Source organism: Neovison vison, chromosome 8, assembly GCF_020171115.1.
Source record: "Neovison vison isolate M4711 chromosome 8, ASM_NN_V1, whole genome shotgun sequence".
In the NCBI taxonomy this organism is placed as follows: Eukaryota; Metazoa; Chordata; class Mammalia; order Carnivora; family Mustelidae; genus Neogale; species Neogale vison.
This window is the reverse complement of record NC_058098.1, coordinates 108,658,185-108,677,231: the sequence shown is the minus strand read 5'-3', so window position 1 is coordinate 108,677,231 and position 19,047 is coordinate 108,658,185. Positions and strand designations below refer to the sequence as shown.

At 41.3% G+C, this 19,047-nt stretch overlaps 2 protein-coding genes across 2 annotated transcripts in view; one reads left to right on the top strand and one right to left on the bottom strand.

The window, feature by feature from the left end:
* BUB1 (BUB1 mitotic checkpoint serine/threonine kinase) overlaps positions 1-7,270 on the bottom strand; it is a 44,351-nt gene extending 37,081 nt beyond the window's left edge. Inside the window, exons 1-5 of the mRNA XM_044261638.1 lie at positions 7,187-7,270; positions 3,754-3,813; positions 3,512-3,650; positions 2,502-2,698; positions 20-63 (exon numbers count right to left, since the gene is read on the bottom strand). Of these exons, the coding sequence (XP_044117573.1) occupies positions 20-63; positions 2,502-2,698; positions 3,512-3,650; positions 3,754-3,813; positions 7,187-7,212 (466 nt within the window). The 5' untranslated portion in view covers positions 7,213-7,270. The remainder of the gene's footprint in view (positions 1-19; positions 64-2,501; positions 2,699-3,511; positions 3,651-3,753; positions 3,814-7,186) is intronic.
* A 195-nt stretch (positions 7,271-7,465) lies between these two features.
* ACOXL (acyl-CoA oxidase like) overlaps positions 7,466-19,047 on the top strand; it is a 349,357-nt gene continuing 337,775 nt past the window's right edge. The window contains exons 1-3 of the mRNA XM_044261633.1: positions 7,466-7,903; positions 8,810-8,899; positions 11,204-11,313. Of these exons, the coding sequence (XP_044117568.1) occupies positions 11,312-11,313 (2 nt within the window). The 5' untranslated portion in view covers positions 7,466-7,903; positions 8,810-8,899; positions 11,204-11,311. The remainder of the gene's footprint in view (positions 7,904-8,809; positions 8,900-11,203; positions 11,314-19,047) is intronic.

The window sequence follows — 19,047 nt, the reverse complement described above, 5'->3', positions numbered from 1 at the left end:
TTAGAAAGCATTATTTTACCTTGAGTTGGCAAATGCGTTTCAGTGAGGCGTGCCTGGAATAACCTGAATGACAGGAGTGAAAGCATCAATATAGATTACATACTTAGTTTAATACCTATTTGTATTAAAGCAAAAACTAAATCTAGCTATCTGGCTCGATCTCAACCTATCAAGACAGCTTATCACAAGCTAGTGAAGACTGAGATCGAGAGAGAATGTCAAGCTGAATCTTAGAATTGCTTCAAAATTTAAATAATAAAAAAATTCTGGGATTTTCTTCATACCCAATATATTCATTAGAAAAACTCCCCCATCTTCCTGGTTTATGTCAGTATTTCTCAAACTCACATAACAGATGTAGCCTCTTCCTCTGTATATCAAGCCTGCAAATGTTACACCACCGGGAGCTTGAGCTCCCTATCTTAAGCATTCTACACACTTGGAACATAATGAACATAATATTTAGGAGAAAAAAGTCCAAAACTTAGACTACCACTCCAAAATGTAGATATATTACTGTTCATGCTGTGAGAATTTTTAAAAATGTCATTTCATGACATCTTTGCACACCGTCTCACTTGTCAAGTAATATGCAACTTCCAAACCTGACATTTTTCAGTGATGTGAGGAGTGTATAGTATAAAGAGACTAAAAGATGTATAACCAAATGCCAAATCTTGTGACTCTTAATTCAAACAAACCAACAGTTAAAAAAAACAAAAACAAAAACCCACAATGTTTTACATGATGAGGAAGGACTGAGAATTATAATTAAAATTTGTTAGGTATGAAAATGGCATAAGGTTCTGTTAAAAAATAAATCACTTTTTAGAGATGTTTATGTGTTTGGGGTAAAATATTTTGCTGTCTTGGATTTGCCTTAAATTCTTCAGCATAATAAAAACGTGATCAAATGTTAATAATTATTTAAAAGTAGGTGATAGGTAAATGGGAGGTTCATTATACTAATTTTTCTTTCTTCCTTTTTTTTTTTTTTTTAAAGATTTCATCCATTTATTTGACAGAGATCACAAGTAGGTAGAGAGAGAGGGGGAAGCAGGCTCCCTGCCAAGCAGAGAGCCCTATGCAGGGCTCAATCCCAGGACCCAGAATCATAACCTGAGCCAAAGGCAGAGGCCCAACCCACTGAGCCACCCAGGTGCCCCTAATTTTTCTTTCTTTAATATTTTTTATGAGTTTTTTAATGAGAATTTGAAAATTCTCATAAAAAAGTTAAAAAAAAAAAAACATGAGCACTGTAGCTAAGTTGAAAACAATGAGTATATTAAATGCTGGCAAGGGGTACAGTGAGATAAGTTACTTCATAGTCTGCTAAAGAGTGGGCTACCAAAAAACTTGTATTACCTTTTGAGCAGGTAATGTGATTCCATGTATCACGAAACTTAAAAACTCTTCATATACCCTTTAACTAGATAGCTTCAATTCTGAGAATCTATCTGAAGGAATGAGATAAAAATCGGAAATATATTGGGAGATAACTCTACGATAAAAGAAAAAGACTCTAACACAAAGCTTCAGGTATGTTAAAGCATGCCTCTAAATCCTATAACAAGCATTGAAAAATGTACCAAATTAAAATGCCAGGTTTCTTCTGCTTCTCTATTTTTCCATATTTTCAAAATGTCCTAAATGAAGTCTATTTAATCACAGAAAAAAAAAAAAACCTGTGAAAAATAGAGTTATTCATGAAGATATTCACTATGTTGTTCTTCATAAAAATCAAAATGTTGAAAACATCTTAAATGTTGATTTAGAGAACACTTCAATTATGACCTAACTCTGGGACAGATTTCACACCTATTTTATAGGTAGTATAAAAGTTTCTAGGACAGAATAAAGCTAAATAGACATAACATACAGTATGATTTACTCTTAAACACACAAATACAAGGACACACACACAGGTGTAGGAAAGGATACTGGAAGGCAATGTGCCACAATGTTGATAGTAATATTTCTGGGCAATTTCCTTTTCTTTATACTATTCTGTATTATCCACATTTTCACAATGAGAATTTTCCATATGATTAATAAGATTATTTTTAATTTTTTTTAAAAGATTTAAAAAATTTATTTGACAGAGAGCGAGAGAGGGAACACAAGCAAGGGCCGTAGGAGAGGGAGAAGCAGGCTTCCAACTGAGCACGGAGCCCAATGCAGGGCTTGATCCCGGAACTCTGGGATCATGACCTAAGCCAAAGGCAGCCACCAACTGAGCCACCCAGGTGCCCCATAAGAAAAGATTTTTAAGAGCAAACATGACATTTCCAAGTAGGGAATACCACATAGAGGTTTTTTTTTTTTTTTTTTTAAGATTTTATTTATTTATCTGAGAGAGAGGGTGAGCATGACCAAGGGGAGGCACAGAGGGAGAAGCAGACTCCTTGCTGAGCAGGGCTTGATCCCTTCTCAGCAAGGGATCAATCCCGGGATCATGACCTGAACCGAAGGTCACACCCCAAGTTTTATTTTCTAACTACCTGTAGTGTTGTTGCAGCAGCTCTCTTGGTTCGGCCTGGTTCTGAAGTCCTCTCCGAAGAACAGCACTGGCATGCTGCAGCTCTCCCTGGCCTTCCAGATGCCCTGCCCAGGCCACGTAGAGAGGAGATGACAAGGTTCCAATCCCGTGGTTGTACAGAAACTCAAAGAACTGATGAAGATCACTGTTGTACTGAGCCTACAGAAGCCCAAAGCAAACAGATATAAGAACAAAGGAATTGGTGGTCAAGGTATGGCCCAGGGCCCAGCCACCTTCTGTGTTCAGTCTTCATGGAATCCTCAGGCTATATGGCTCTCTGACAGCAAACCTAAAAATTAAGCTTATTCCTTTCCTTTGACATTCAATGTTCCCAAAATTACCCATACTAATTCTCAGGAACTATCCATAATGACTCATGAAGTAAGTACTACAGTTGTCTTAATCAGGGCCTGGTCAAGTACTATAGTGTGCCTCAAATCCTACTATCCTATAATTCAGTGAACAAATCCATCTTAACTCTACCCATTCATGATTACTAGAACTCCTGCCCCCAGGAGCAGCCTTCATTTCAAAACTGAAGAGGTCCGGCCTTTTAACACTTAATCTGAGGCAGCCTTTTCCTTTTAGTATTAAATTTAGTTCCAGAGAGTTAATATTTTCTTAATTATTCACAATGAATTTAATTTACTCCCAGGAACCCTCTGGGTACCTGGCAGTGTCTGCTTATCCTTCCATCCCCACCCCCCTCCCATTCAACAAACCTTTTAATTTAATGGTTTCTATCTCACATCATAACACTTACAGTGGTTGATAGAGGAGAAGGGTTTTAAAATTAAATTACTGACTCTGTAATACAGAAGCCAAAAGCTTCCAAAATACACACTCTGGCCATACAACTTTGGAAACAGAACAGTTAAAGTAAGTTAATTTAAAATAATCTTAAAATCTGGGGAAACAAGCAAAAGTACAGTAGCATTACAGATTAGATTATACATCTGAAAGCATACTTACAAATTTTAAACAGTAATTTATGAATCTTGGGTCATTGTGGTATTTCTTCTTATCCAAAAACTCCTTCATTAAATGTTCTAATAAAGTTGTCAAGTATTCCTTATTTTCAGGAAAGTTCTCTTCTACCCACTGCATGTAACTAGAAAAATATGGATGATATTAATTTTCAAGGCAGCATATAGTTTATTTATTTATTTATTCCTATAGTTTATTTAAAGGAAAAAAATAAACTGAATGCTAACCTTTCCCATTCACCAAGTGGGTCATCGCCCTTGTAGCTCTGCATATGGGCTTCAAACATTCTAGAAAAGAGAAAAACATGCACATGACTTATTAGGGATGATTTCTAAAAGCAAAAGATATATTTTATGTTCCTCATTTATACACCTTAAATGGAAATCTTAAATATAAATAAATATAAAATATATTTATATATTAAATATAAAATAAATATATTATATATAAGTAAATATAAAAATATAAAATTTATATATTAAATATAAAATAAATCTTAAATCTCAAATGCTACATTAAAAATTAAAAGATTATTCACTTAAAAGTGGTCAGAAAATTCAAGCATAGTTATCTTTCCAGAAGATAGCAAGACCCAAGGCCCCCAAATTTAGCCCTTATAAAGAGGCAGCTGGAAGAGGGTCCTAGACTCTATTCCAAAGGATCTTTTTCTCCTGTCACTGATGCCCAATGTCACTACCATCCTGAGGGCAGCGTCCACAAGTTGCTATTCCTCAAATGGTGGGACCTCCTCCCCCTGCTGCACAGAAGCTTGGCTAAGACTTGGCTAGGAGACATGAAGGGGGCTTGTGAGTGGGCATGGGAGTGTAGGATACTACCAAGTTTCCCGACACTTCGCTTTCTGGACATCAATGTAACACGGAGTCCCTGATAAAGAACACATAATGGCAATGTTCATAAATCAGCCACTATGGCTTCTTCTGCTTGCTGCTACTTTCACATACTATCCTCAGCTTAAAAAAAAAAAAATCAGCCAAGTGAAGGAAAGTTCTCTAAGGGCACTTGGGTGCTAGGAGGGCAAATGAACAAACAAACAGAAACATGTGAAATAAAGTCACGTGATATTAAAAACTTAGGGGAAAAAAAACCAAACCAAACCAAACCAAACCAAAACAAAACAAAATGGAAGATGAGGTAAGAGTATGATAAGAGTTACAATTTTTAGATAGAACAGTCAGGAAAGGCCATTCTCTCTGAGGGGGTGGCACTTGATCAAAGTCAAAGAGCCATGCAGTTATTTACGTGTGCTAAGCTAGAAGGGTGGGGTGACAGTATGTAATGTGCATTTAAAACATCCATTCTGCTCCGTCAAGCAAAGGGGATGGGGAGCGGGAACAGAAGTGGGAAACCAGTCAGGGAGCTACCTCAGTCTCATGAGGTGGTGAGCTGAACCAGGGTGGGAACAATGCAAGTATGGAATTTGGGGTGTTTTGAAGAAATAATGGGACTTGCCTATGGGAGTTCTTCCTGGATATGAGAAAGTCAAGCTAAGAAAGACTTCAGGTTTTCTATCGGAGAAATTACATGATTTTTTTAAAAAAGGACTTGAAAGCAATACTTTCTCCTGGCTAGCATATGTATACCAATGCAATCAATTTTTCTTATGACTCAAAATCTAGAAGACACAAAAGAAAAGGTCAATAAAGTAAATATATATATATTTATATATAAAGTAAACTATATATAAATAAAAAGCTTCCATATGTCAAATAAACACAACATTAAGCAGAATCAAAAGAGAAATGATCAACTGGTATAAAAAAAAAAACCAGCTTTTAGAAATTGGGGGGGAAAACAATTAAAAAAAAAAGTCATTCTAAAGGAAAATACTCAACCTCTCTTACAAGAGAAATTTACCTCACTCAGAATTTCTCACCTACCAGATTGGCAAAACTAAAACAATGTGGCAACAGTGTATAGATGAAGCAATGGGAAACAGGCACTCTTACATCTTGCTTGAAGGTAAGAGTGCTCATGATCCCTGCTGAGGGAACTGGTAATATCTGCCAAAATTACAGACGGATCTACTTTTGATCTAGCAAATCCACTTCTGGGAATCTAAAAAGCAGATATATTTGTGTATGTGCAAAATGCCACACGTACAAGATTTTTCACTGCAGTTCTATTTAGAAAAAGACTGGTAATAACCCAAAGAGCCATAAATAGGGGACTTTTTAGATCAATTATGGTACATGAAATATGCTACTGTAAAACAGATTGAGAAAGAGCTCTATATACTGATAGAGATCTCCAAGGATACTGTTCAGCAAAAAAAGCTACACTTAAATGAAATAAAGGCAGCAATTGTACAGACATATACATATACACACCTCCATATACACACATACATGCATGCATATATATACTAATGTAATATTATAATATAAATATATCTGCAAAAAGAAACATTTGAAAATTAAACTAGAAAATTGATTCCATATGAGCGGTTGGTAGGTAGGCATAATAAATCTCAGTGAATACTTTTTAAAATCTTTTTTAAAAAGCCAAATAAATGTATTCCTTATTTTTAAAAATGAAAAAGTAATTACTTCTAAATTTTAATCTCCTTCGCATGCTTCATAGGTGTGCTCTCCCAAATTAAGTTAATAACAGATCGCTGCAAATAAACATTTCATATTCCAATACCAACCACATTTCCCTAAATGACCTGAATACACTGTAAATGAATACCAAAAATATCCAGTTCGCTGGAGCAAATTAGTCTTTACAAAGTCAAAATGAGGTGAGAAAAACCCGATTTCCATTTTAAAATGGGGAAAACAGACAAGTTTCTAAAAGTGAAATAGTTTGCTGTTTTAAAGGCAACAGGTTTTTGCTTTGGCTGTACTTAACCATCCCGGTCTTCTGATCCCTCAAGAGAGTAAATTACCCTGGTGCTGATAAAACTAACCAGTTTTACTTCCTGTCACATATGACTGAACTGTTTTAAATGCTTTTGAAACAATCTAGATAAATCACCTAAAGTCATAAAGCTAAGGTGTGAGAATGTAAGAAACTGTTAGCAGGTTAACCTAAATGACAGTAAGCATAGCTTTTTTGTAAAGTTCACGTTATTCAAAGACTCTTTTTCAAACTGATTGTGGGATTATGGGTAAGAGCTATTTTAAGTTCTCTCCCTACTGTACTACAATTTATTTTATTATTATTATTATTGGTAAATTAAGTGGCTTTGAAAGTTTCTCATGAAACCTATACGCAAGGCTTAGGGGTTTTGCTGGGGTAGACTTTTCTCCCGCGGCGACGATCTGCCCAGAGCGGATTCCTTACAGAGGTGAACCGAGAGCTCCGAAGGCCTCACGAGTTGGCCAAATCCCCCTAAACTGCCCCCGTGGTCGCAGCTCGGAAGAGAGTCGGGGTCTCGGCGGACAGCGACAACTACACGGTCGGGGGTCCTTTCCACGACCCGCAAGTGGCTCACAGCCTAGCTGGGTGGGAATAGGGGCGGGGAAGAAACACACCAAAGCCACGGAAAGGGGCAGGAGGGGCAAAGGGAGGCAGGACTGCGGCCGCCCCGGGCGGGGACCTGCAGACCCCGAATTCTGAGTACCTCAACCCCCTCCTCGGTCCGCAACCGGAGGATGCGCCCCCGCCTCGCTCCCATCGCACCCGACCGACACTTACTGAAAGACATTTTCCGGGTTATCCATGGCGAGAGGACGCAGGCCAGCAACCGCCCACCCGCGTCGCCGGCGAGGAGCTGCCACCGATTTGAATCTCCCGCGCAGCCGCACTCGGGGCAACGGGCGTCAGCAAGGCGCCTGGCCATTGGCCTCGGCTGCAGACGGGCTGGCCAATTGCCGGGGCCGTTGCCGGGAGACATTTGTCCCGCCTCCCTCCGGCGCATCGCTCGTTCCCCCCACTTCCCCCGCTGTCCTCAGTTGAATTGTAAACTCCCGGCGCGCGGAGTGCAGGCTGGGGTTTGAAGTACCGCGTGGGGAGGGAGCCCTAGAATTTTGGCTTAGTGACTGCGGTGTGAGGGCACGTCGGTAGGCACTTCACGGCTGGCTATGTATGTGATTTATGGCATGTGAAGATGATAGGTTAGTACCCTTGCAGACCTCTGGGCTTGATTTAACTCAGCTGAAGACTGGGTGCCCTAAAGCAGAGGAGGGCTCAAGGTCCTGGGAGCTGTTCCTTCATCCAAATGGCAATTAAAATAAGAGTGGAAGAGTTTGAATAGATAGTAGAAGGCCAACAAGGAAACCTTCAACGTCTTCTGTGGAACGAGTTGCTCTGGAGACCCAAGTTCTCAGGAGTTATAAATGAGGATACTTCTTTACGAAGGAGGCCAGATGTCTAAGAAGAAATATGTGATATGCCGATGCTTCCTGCCTAAAAGTGAGTTGGAAAAGAATCAACCTAGCTTTTCTGCCCCTTGGACTTTTTTTTTTAATTAAAAAAAATTTTTTTTTAATTTCTTTTCAGTGTAACAGTATTCATTGTTTTTGCACCACAGCCAGTGCTCCATGCAATACATGCCCTCCCTAATACCCACCACCTTGTTCCCCCAATCTCCCCCCCACAACCCCTTCAAGACCCTCAGGTTGTTTTTCAGAGTCCATAATCTTTCATGGTTCACCTCCCCTGGCCCTTGGACTTTAATGACTTCCCATTCTACCTCTCCAGGTTGTTTCAAAAGTCACATAACAATGCAAGTAAAAGGGGCACCTGGGTGGCTCAGTGGGTTAAGCCGCTGCCTTCGGCTCAGGCCATGAGCTCAGGGTCCTGGGATCGAGTCCCGCATCGGGCTCTCTGCTCAGCAGGGAGCCTGCTTCCCTCTCTCTCTCTCTGTGCCTGCCTCTCTGTCTACTTGTGATTTCTCTCTGTCAAATAAACAAATAAAATCTTTAAAAAAAAAAAAACAATGCAAGTAAAATACAAATAATTAATGTGATTACCTTCCTTTTGCAGAAGCTGTGTGGGGGTTTGCTCTCTTAGGGCCCCCCCCAAAATAGCAGCTTTTGGAAATGCTGATGCTCTCACAGTCCAGAATTCCATCCCCAGTGTTGACCAATTTGAATCTACACAAGAATCCGATTTGTAGCACTTAAAACAGAGAGAGTGCTCACTCTGGGGTCTTTAGACAAATGTTAGGTTCTGCTGACCATCACAGGAATTAGCAGATTGTTGCCTTCATTCAGGTTTTCAACTGTGTCTGATAATGGCTCAGTCATCAATTAGGAAATGTGGATTGAACATTGTCAATCGTATACCAACTCTCATTGGATTTATATCTAATTACAGCCTTGTCCGACTCAAACAGATCCATCCATAAGAAGCTAGTGGCTTTGTCCGGGAGATGAAGATGCAGTCATAGAACTCTATTTAAATAAGGTATACATGTGTATTACTTATATTAGTGTTCAGATTATCCCTTAAGGGGATCCTGAGGAGGGAGGGGAAATGGGGCCTGTCACATAAAACTTAATGAGGAAGGTGGAGCTTGAATTAGGCCTTGAAGGGGGGTGGGGGGGTCAATCTCTCCCTTACTATCATAGCATTTTTAAAATAAGTGGCTTTGAAAGTTTCTCATGACACCTGCACAGAAGGTTTAGGTTTTTTGTTGGGTTAGACTTTTTTCTTCCATGGTGGTGATCTGCCCAGGGCAGATTCTATTAAAGAAGAGTTCTGAGGAATTGCCCACATTAGCCATAGCCCAGCAGAGGAGGGCCTGGGTATCATTGAAGAGCGCCAGCTACACAGTGCGGGGTCCTTTCTTTGACTGAGGAGTGGCTCACAGCCTAGTTGGTGATGGATGAGGGTGAGGTGGAGACAAAGTCCAAAGCCAAGGAAAGGAGCAGAAGGGGCCAAAGGAGACAGGACAGGGGGAGAGCCTGGAGGAGGTCATTCTTGGTGTAAACAGGGTTCCTGTAGGATCACCCTGGAGCACTGTTAATGAGTAGTGGAGATGGTTTGATAGTTTGATGTCAACTCTTGAACGCTAAATTAAGGAGTTTGTACTTGATCATGATAGTAATTGGGCCTTTTAGGAGCAGCAGGTCTGGTTATGTGTAAAGAACACCTTCCCTGCTTCAGGGGCAGGAATGGACAGTTAAAATTTCTCTTTCTTTAAACTCTAATTTATCTGCTAATTTTAGTATTAAATTACTAACTATGTTAAATTGACTAAAAGATTCTCTACATTTTTAGGAAGGCCAATAGATGAAGTTTTTTTATTTGTATTTGGGTTTTCAGTGACTTGTTATTTCAATATCATAATCTCCAAATCTACTAGAGGAGGGATGCCAGGACACAACAGGGGAGAAGCTCCAACCTCGGCTTTCCCAAGGAGCAGCAAATGGGCAAATGATTCAAGATCTTTTTTTTTTTTTTTTTTAAGGGTGTGGGGTGAGAGACAGGGGAGAGGGGCAGAGAGAATCTTAAGCAGGTGTGAAGCCTGACTTGGGGCTCCATCTCACAACTCTAGGATTGATCTGAACTGAAATCAAGAGTTGGATGCTTAACCAACTGAGCTGCCTGGTGCTCCAAAATTCAAACTCTTTTTTTTTTTTTTAAAGATTTTTATTTATTTATTTGACAGACAGAGATCACAAGTAGGCAGAGAGGCAGGCAGAGAGAGAGAGGAGAAAGCAGGCTCCCTGCTGAGCAGAGAGCCCAATATGGGGCTTGATCCCAGGACTCTGGGATCATGACCTGAGCCGAAGGCAGAGGCTTTAACCCACTGAGCCACCCAGGCGCCCCAACCCAAAATTCAAACTCTTAATCTGGCTATCAGTTTCCTGATCTGTAAAATGAAAAAGAGAAATCTGCTTCCTTGTCTTTGTGTTTCTATGTCTTCCACTATCCTATAACCTCATAAGATTATTAGGTCCATTTAATCCCTGAACTCTCTCGGGTTGTCATATAATATCAAAGTTAGTGCTCTGTTTAGAAAAGAAAAATGATTATTTCTCTCTAGGTTCTGCCTATTTGACAAATGCAAGTAATCACAGATTCACATATATTTTCCTTCCTCTGGGAATTTAGAGCAATTTAGAGTAACAGTATTAGATGTATTGCTGAAACATCATATAAGATTGGAGGTTTATAATTAGAACAATTACAGAAAGCTGATGAGTGTTTTAAGGGACTATGGAATATTAATAATAAAGTTGATTTGTAGGAAGAGAGATATAGAACACTATTTTAGAATATGTTTTTCTTCTGAGAATGGGTTGTGATTTCAGAAGATGCCTCTGTGGTTAAAACCCAGGATCCACTCTTGTGGATAAGAACTACGTATATATTTGATCTTCCAGATGACCAAAGTATATTTTTCATATATATTTGGTATTCCTCTGTGGATTATGTCTTACATACAGTTCACAAAACTTTTGGAATTTCCTTGAGAAACTGAGGAGAATGGCAAAGCTATCTTTTGTTAATGAGGTGACTTTTGGAAAGCACCTAAGGATGGGGCTGGTTGTCAGAAGAACCAACTATGTGATTAGAAGGTTGGAACTTTCACTGTAACCCCCCACCAACTACCAACCAAACTCAAACTTAGGAGAGGAGAGAAGCTGAAGGTTGACACAACCAATGGCTAAAGACTTAGTCAACCATGACTATGCAATGAAGCCTCCATATAAACCCAAGAGGGCAGCTTATTGGTCCTTTTTTTTTTTTTTTTTTTCCCAGAGAGCTTTCACACTTGTGGAATCAGAATGTGTCACCAAATACCACCAAACTCCATGAGGACAGAAGCTCCGTCTGGTTGTTGATTCATATCCTTTAGAAAACTGATAAATGTAAGTAAGTGTTTCCCTGAGTTATGTGAACTACTCTAAAAATTAATCAAACCCAGGGAGGAGGTGGTTGGAACCTCTAATCTGAAGTTGGGGTGGGGAAAAGTCTTGTAAGACTGAATTTATAACTTATGGAACCTGATGCCATGTCTGGGTAGACAGTGTTAGAATTAAGTTGAATTTTCAGATGTCCTGCTGGACACCCTGCTGGTGTCTGGGAATTGCTTGGCATTGTGGTGGAAGTGGGAATCGGGGTGTCTTCCCTTGCAATGTTGGAATTGGATCCAGAAACCTTAAGAGTCCCCTAGTATGTCTCTCTCTCTGCTTCAGATGCCAGCCACAAGTCCCAGGGGTTCTCAGCCACCCATATTTCTGACCAATTGGCTACGAATTCAGGGGTTCCCACAACCTTCTCCAGGTTTGATAACTCACAAGAAGGACTCACAGAAAACTCAGGAAACTTATGATTACAGTTTTATTACAAAAGATACACATAGGATGTAGTCTAGGAAAATCCTGGACGTGGCCTTTCCATGCTCTCCCTTTGCGGAGTCAAGGTACATTATTTTCTTGGCACATCAGTGTGTTAACCAGCCAGAAATCTCCACTGAGCTTCAGTATCCTGAGTTTTTACTAGAGTTTCATTATGAAAGAATGACTGATTAAATCATTGGTGTGTGTGTGTGCATGAGAGTGAACTCAATCTCTAACCCTCCATCCTCTCTCTTGAGGTTGGGAGGACTGGCTGATATCCTGTGACTCCAAGCCCAAACTTTTGATCCTTCTGCTGACCAGAAAGTTCATCTTTCTAATCTTTCTGGTTCATCTTTTTGTTGACAAGCCCCCATCCAGAAGCTATCTGGAGACCCACCATGAGACACATCATTAGCATAACAAGAACTCCAATGACCTAGAGAGAATTTCAGGGGTTTTTAAAGATCCGCCAGGAAACCAGGTTAAAGACCAGACAAATTTTTTCTTATACCTTGGGATGATGTGCATCTTCGAGCATCAGCTCAGAATTTCATTAGCATTAATAGCTTCTATACTTTGTAACCTCTGTACTTTCAGGACAGCAATTACGTCCTCTTACAAAATTGGTATCCTTGCTCAGACTGGATTTGCTTCCATCCCTTCAAAGAGCTGGACACTTCTCAAGCTAGAGAAAAGAGCTAAATCAAGGCTCAGACTTGGCAACTTAGAAACATCAGTTTCAGAGACAGTCCTGACAGATGTTTACATAGCTGAGCACTGATAAAATTCTTGTCTGTGTATCAAAGTCTGAATTAGGTCCTTTAGTTTATCCTTTTGGAAACAAAGGAATGGCATGAGGAAACGGAAGTGATACCATGAATAACTGGTAGCCTGGTTTATCAGTTAATCAGTTGTATTAACTAAATGCAATCAGTAAATCAGCTTAATTTACACACACATGTGATGTTAAAATGATGAAAACAATTTAGGTGATCCAGACTTTGTTTAACACTTCAGGAAACAGGTAGTCTCCATTCCCCAGAGTCTAGAGGACAGCGAGGCATGCTAGGAAGTGGTGAGTTTTTAGGCAAAATGAACAAGGAAGAGAAAAAATTTTTAAAAGGGACAAGGAAAGCATTGGCATTATTGGTGATCAGGGATAGGTCTCCTGGATGGTGTGGTTTCTGGGCATAAGGTGGAATCTTCATAAGCACATGAAATTTTGAATGTTAGATGATTTGTGGATCTAATCTCCCTGAGTTGATAATGCCTAGTCTACCTGGGAAAGTATGTTATTAGACACACATTAACTGCTTAAGCTCTTTCCCTGGACTAGATGTTTTAATTACTGGTCAATGCTGCTTTGACTCACCTTTTGTCTTGGAGAGGTCTTGGACCTTCTAGCTGTCTAACAGGACACCCAGATGACGACCTTACTGTTTTGTTGTTGTTTTTTAAGATTTTATTTATTTGTCAAAGACAGAGAGAGAGAGAGAGAGAGAGCACACACACAAGCAGGGGGAGCAGCAGGCAGAGGGAGAAGCAGACTCCTAGGGAGCCGGATAAGATGTGGGGCTCTATCCCAGGACCCTGGGATTATAACCTGAGCCGAAGGTGGATGCTTAACTGACTGAACCACCCAAGTGTCCCTCCCACTGTTTTTTTTTTTTTTTTTAACTCATTTCCCATTTTGACTTCTTGACCACCTTGAACCATTAACTTCTCAATCCATTTTCCTGATTATCTCTGACCTTTGGATCTCAGTGTACTCCTGGGCTTTGTACCAGCATTCAGGGAGTAGCTTTTTATTTGGTTCACATACTTGGAGGTTGAAAAAGGAGGATATCTAAAGTAAAATTAACACCAACAGGAAACAATGAACACTTTTATGATCATTTCCTGTGTTCATATTAAATATTCCTATAGTAGCCACTTAAAAGTTTCCAGCCAGACTTGCAATCTCATGGTTTCAGGCTTGTTGGTATTTTCTTATTCTTCACCTGCTTCTACATCACTGGATATATGCTATATACTTATCCTGCTTAGACCCAGTTGGCTTGGCAAAGACTTTAATGACATTGAAAATTTGAGATCTATTCAAACCCCACAGAAGTCTATGCTTCTTCCCTTATTCCCACTTGATAGCCTCTTTAATTTTTCTGAGAGTACAACAGTATCTTCAACAGTATCCCTTCTCTTTGGCATTAATTAATTAGTCACAGTACAGTAATTGATGTGTACTTGCCAGTGACCACAAAAAACATCAGTGGGGGCGCCTGGGTGGCTCAGCGGGTTAAGCTGCTGCCTTCACCTCAGGTCATGAACTCTGAGTCCTGGGATCGAGCCCCGCATCAGGCTCTCTGCTCAGCCGGGAGCCTGCTTCCTCCTCTCTCTCTCTCTCTCTCTGCCTGCTTGTGATCTCTCTCAAATAAATAAATAAAATCTTTAAAAAAAAAAACAAAAAACAAAAAGCATCAGTGAGTTTACAGAGGGGCTTATAAATCTATCCAGATACCTTGAATCACAATTAATAGCAAACCCAGGGGTACCAGGGTGGCTCAGTCAGTTAAGTGTCTTTTGGTTTCAGCTCAGGTCATGATTTCAGGGTCGTGAGATCGAGCCCTACATCAGACTCCATGTCAGTGCAGAGTCTCTTTGAGATTCTCTCCCTCTCTCTTTGTCCCTCCTCCTCCTCTCTCTCTCCCTGAAGTAAATAAATAGATAAACAAACAAAGAAAGTCTCAAAGAAAACGCAAGTCAGGCTTGCTTAACAGCAGCGAGAATTGATTGACTCATGCAACTGAAAAATTCATAGGTATATGGGTTTCAGGTACAATCTGATCAGGATTTTTCCAGTTTTCCTCTGCTGTTCTCTTAGCTCTGCAAACTCTTTGTTGACTTCACCTCGGGCTTGGTTCCTTTGTGGTAGCAAAAATATGGCGGCAGTTCCTGGTCTCAGTGTGCTTACTCCATAGTGGCAAATAATCTAGCAAATGTGCTGTGTCACTCTCCACTGGTTTGGTCCCATACCTTCCCCTGAAGCCTCCTCTGAATCACATGGACATGTACCCAAAGAAAGTCAGGGGCTTGGGAAATTAAATGGGGAGCATGGCTGGGAACACAACCAACGGATGTCTGGACAGGCAGTTCCTAGCAAGCAGAGCTCTCTGTCACTTTGAAAAGGAAATTGGAAAACCACCGGAAGTGAATGGGGTCACTCAAGCTGCACACTGTGAACAGCTGATCCACAGCTACAAACCTGTGACCCAGTCACTAAGTGGAGATTCTCTTTAGCATCTTCTGAAGATTTTCTCCTTGTGACTCATTCTTAGAGGAACGGTGAAAAGAACAGGTCTGTCCATAAGCCCAACAGAAAAGGGGATGGCATGGCTGTGAGCTGTTCCTGTCATGGACACCACTGTGCCTCTTGTGTGGTCATTGTGCCTTCATGGTATTTGGAAACTGATAAAAAAAATTGGTTTCAGAAAACATAATGACCTATTCTCTTTGTGTTAACTTTTCTGGTAGGTTAGCTCCTGGTGAGAAAGAAGCCTCCATCTCCACGGAAGTCAAATAGGTTGTTCTGGGCTGAATTGTGCCCTACCCCTTGCCAATTCAAATGTTGAAGTCCTAACCCCAAGTACTTTAGAGTGTGACCATTCTAGAGATACGGTCTTTAAGGAAGTAGTTGAGTTTAAATGAGGCAATTGGAGTGGGCCCAGGCAAATGTGACTGGTGTCTTTAGAAGAAGAGAGTTGAACACAGAAATGTACAGAGGAAACTGTGTGAGGAGGCAGTGGGAACATGGCCACCTATAATACAAGGAGAGAGACCTGGGACAGGTCCTTCATGGCTTTCAGAAGGAACCAATAAGATGACACATCCAGAACTGTGATATAAATAACATTCCTGTTGCTTAAGCCACCCAGGCTGGGGTAAGTTATTATGTCAAGGATAGAAAAAAAATACAGACTCCAAAAAACTCTTCTGTTTGGCCACATTTCTCTTACCCCAACTTGTAAATGCTCTTTGTTTTCCAGACACCAGTTTTTCAAGGTAGGTAAACAAGGTCAGGTCACCTGAGGAAAGTTATTCAGCTTTTGGTAGAATGCTGATCAGCTAGTCACATCATCTTTCCCATGTGAACTTAGTTTCTTCAAAGGGAGAAAGAAAAAAGCAGCTCATGATAGCCAGGAGTTGGTCTGGCACTAATAGCCAAGTTGTGTTGTTCTAGAAACGACTTTAGAGAATGTTCATGTCAAACAAAGCCACCCATGGAATCACACCTGCTTCCTAGCAGCACCCAATCCTGGGCAACTGTCTGCTCCCTTGACCCCTCTCCTGATCACCTAATACAAGCCCAAATCCGGCAAGAAGTGCTTTCTAACATTTCTTGGGGAGATGCCTCCCAGTTCCCTATAGTATCCTGTCATTCTTATGGCAGTGAGCCAGGGAACCTAACTTTGTTCTTACTTGTCTTTGACCCAGAGATGTTAACAAGAGTTTCAGAGCTTAGATTTCATATATGATAACAAATAATAACCATTATCAGTAAGTAAGAATAAGAATAATATAATTTAATAAAATAAATATGTATACAGTACTCTAAATATATTTTCCTTATGATTTTCTTAAAAACATTTTATGCTTTATTATAAGAATATGCTTTAATATAAGAATGTGTTATAAGAATAACACATATTTTTATTATAACATCAAAATATGTGTTAATTGACTCTTTATAAAGTTATCAGTAACACTTCCTGTCAACAGGAAGTTATTAGCTGTTCAGTTTTGGGAGAGTCTAAAAGTTGTACATAGATTTTCTAGTACATGTGGGGGGGGTCGGTGCCCCTAACCCCTGTGTTGTTCAAGGGTCAGCTGTGGTTCTTTTGCCTTTATTGGGCTATATTCCTAGTGGGTATATAGTCAAAGTAATGAATTTAAGGTCAATTAAAATAATTTTTCTCTTGCAGTTATGCCACTAACTTGAAATGGAATTTGAGTAAATTTGTTTCGTTTGTTGTTGATTTTTTAGGGACTGCTTCCCCGCCAACACCCCCGTTAGATTTATTTATTTATTTTTAAAGATTTTATTTATTTATTTAAGAGTGAGAGTGAGAGAGAGAGAGAAGGTGGGGAGGGGCAGAGGGAGGGGGAGAAGCAGGCTTCTAGCTGAGCAGGGAGCCCAACGCAGGGCTCAATCCTAGGGCTCTGGTATCATGACCTGTGGCAAAGGCAGCCACTTCACCAACTGAGCCACCCAGGGGTCCCTTCCTGTTAGATTTAATGTTTTAAAGTTATGTAACATTTACCAAGTTCCAAAGTCAAAATGGTAAAACAAGGCATATTCAGAGAGTTTACTTTCCATCCCCATTCCCTCCCTCCTTCTATAGGTAACAGTTTTATTAGCTTTTTGTTTATCCTTATTTCCTTTTGAAAATATAAGTAAAGGTACAATATATATAGAGAGAATCCCAATCAGAGTTGAAAGCAAGAGTCGTAGGCTTGACTGACTGAGCCACCTAGATGCCCCCCGCGCTTGCTTTTTACACAGTGGTACACCTGGCTGTCTCTGTGTGAGGATCCATGGAATTCACATAGGGAAGCTCTGCCTTGAACCAGGAATTTGTCTCTTGGAGGAGGAATATGGAAATTCGAGCTGGCCTCCAAACTGGCTGGTCTTGCTCTGAGGAGCCGGGGAAAAGCACCATCACAGATCACAGCTTGACTGCTTCCAAAGATAAGGATCTATGGAATCAAGCCAGGAATCATGGAATCATGTCAGACTGTGGGCATTCCCAGCCTGGACCACTGGGGCGGTAAGGGCTGCCGTAAACCCACTGAGTCTCTTCCCAGACTTTATCCTGGGGAAAAAGGAGGCAGGTTCATCAGAGGTGACTCTATAACGAAGCTTTGGGTGTTTGGAGTGGAGGGCACTTCTGAGGACAGCGTGGTGGCTGTTTCTAGAATTTGTCCCTTCCCTTCCCCTGGACACACATCTCGCTCCTGAGGTCAGAGGGGCAGTAAGTAAAAGCTGCCAGTTTCCCCATTGCAAGCTATGCCTGAAGGCCCAGTTCACAAAGTAAAAACACAAAGGGTAGCTGTGTCTCCTGACTCCCTTCTCCGCACACCACTCAGGGTCAGTGGTGTGCAGTGGGCGAGGCAGCAGAGCTGCTCATGGTCCCATGGCAGAGAGTCCTCAGGGCTCCTGGAAACCTTGGCAAGATAGGAAAGAGGGGCTTATTAGGGAGTCAAGTTCTGCATCAGCAGGTGAGGCAAGGGTCAGGTAAATCTGAACCATTACTGGGTCTTCTGAAGAACTCAGGGTGGGGAGTACTGGGCAGCATGTGGGACACTAAAGCAGCCTCCCAAATGCCCCATTGCACTCCTCAAACCTTAGCACAGTGGTCAGACTACTCCATTAGAGGCCATGTCCTGCAGTGTCCTCATCTAAAAAGAAAGGACTGTCTGGACCAGCTCCAGGGAGCTCCTGGCACTGACATTTTATGGTTCGGTGATTTCTACAAGACAAACTGAAGTCCCCTGAGAATAGTCTGTGTCTCACTGAGAACCCTGAGCCCTGGATTTTAATGTTCTTGCCCCAGGCCTCCATAAAGGAGTGTCCATAAAGTTCACCGAGGCCCATGGGTCAGTCCTCCCTGGGTAGTGGAATGTAAGCTGTGACTTAGAGTCATATGAGCCTGGGTCCTCTGCCATGGAGAGAGGTGTGCCCTTGAGCAAGTCAGTTAACACTATAGTCACTTGTGTAGAGAAAGAGCTGAAGGCAATGTGGCTGTGTCAAGATCCAAAAGCCACCACCTGTGGGAATGTTCTTTAAATATTCTAGCTGAGGGCCCACCTCTCAAAAAAGGGCCAAGGGTCTAGGAGCAATGCAGAGTAAAGCCAGCTGCAGCCTCCTGTATGGATGGTCTAGGGCTAAAGAGTAGCCACCCCTACCTCCCCACCGGGCACAAACCCAGATGCCATCCCCAGTCCATGACGATGGATCAGTATTTCTCTCTCAGAGGCCTGTGATTACTGGGTTCCTTTGTTTCCCTCTGAGGTCCAGCTGTGGGGACCTTGGCTCTTGCCCCAGACTTTTTCTGCCTGACAAAGGACTTAGAGCGGCCCTGAGGAGCGGGCTGCCAGAGGAGGAAAGATCAGAAGGGTGGGGGAGGAGCAGGAGAGAGCTGTTCCCAGTTGTTTCCGTTACCAGCCTCGCTCTCGCCCTTCCCCAGCTGGGATGCCCAAGGCTTCCTT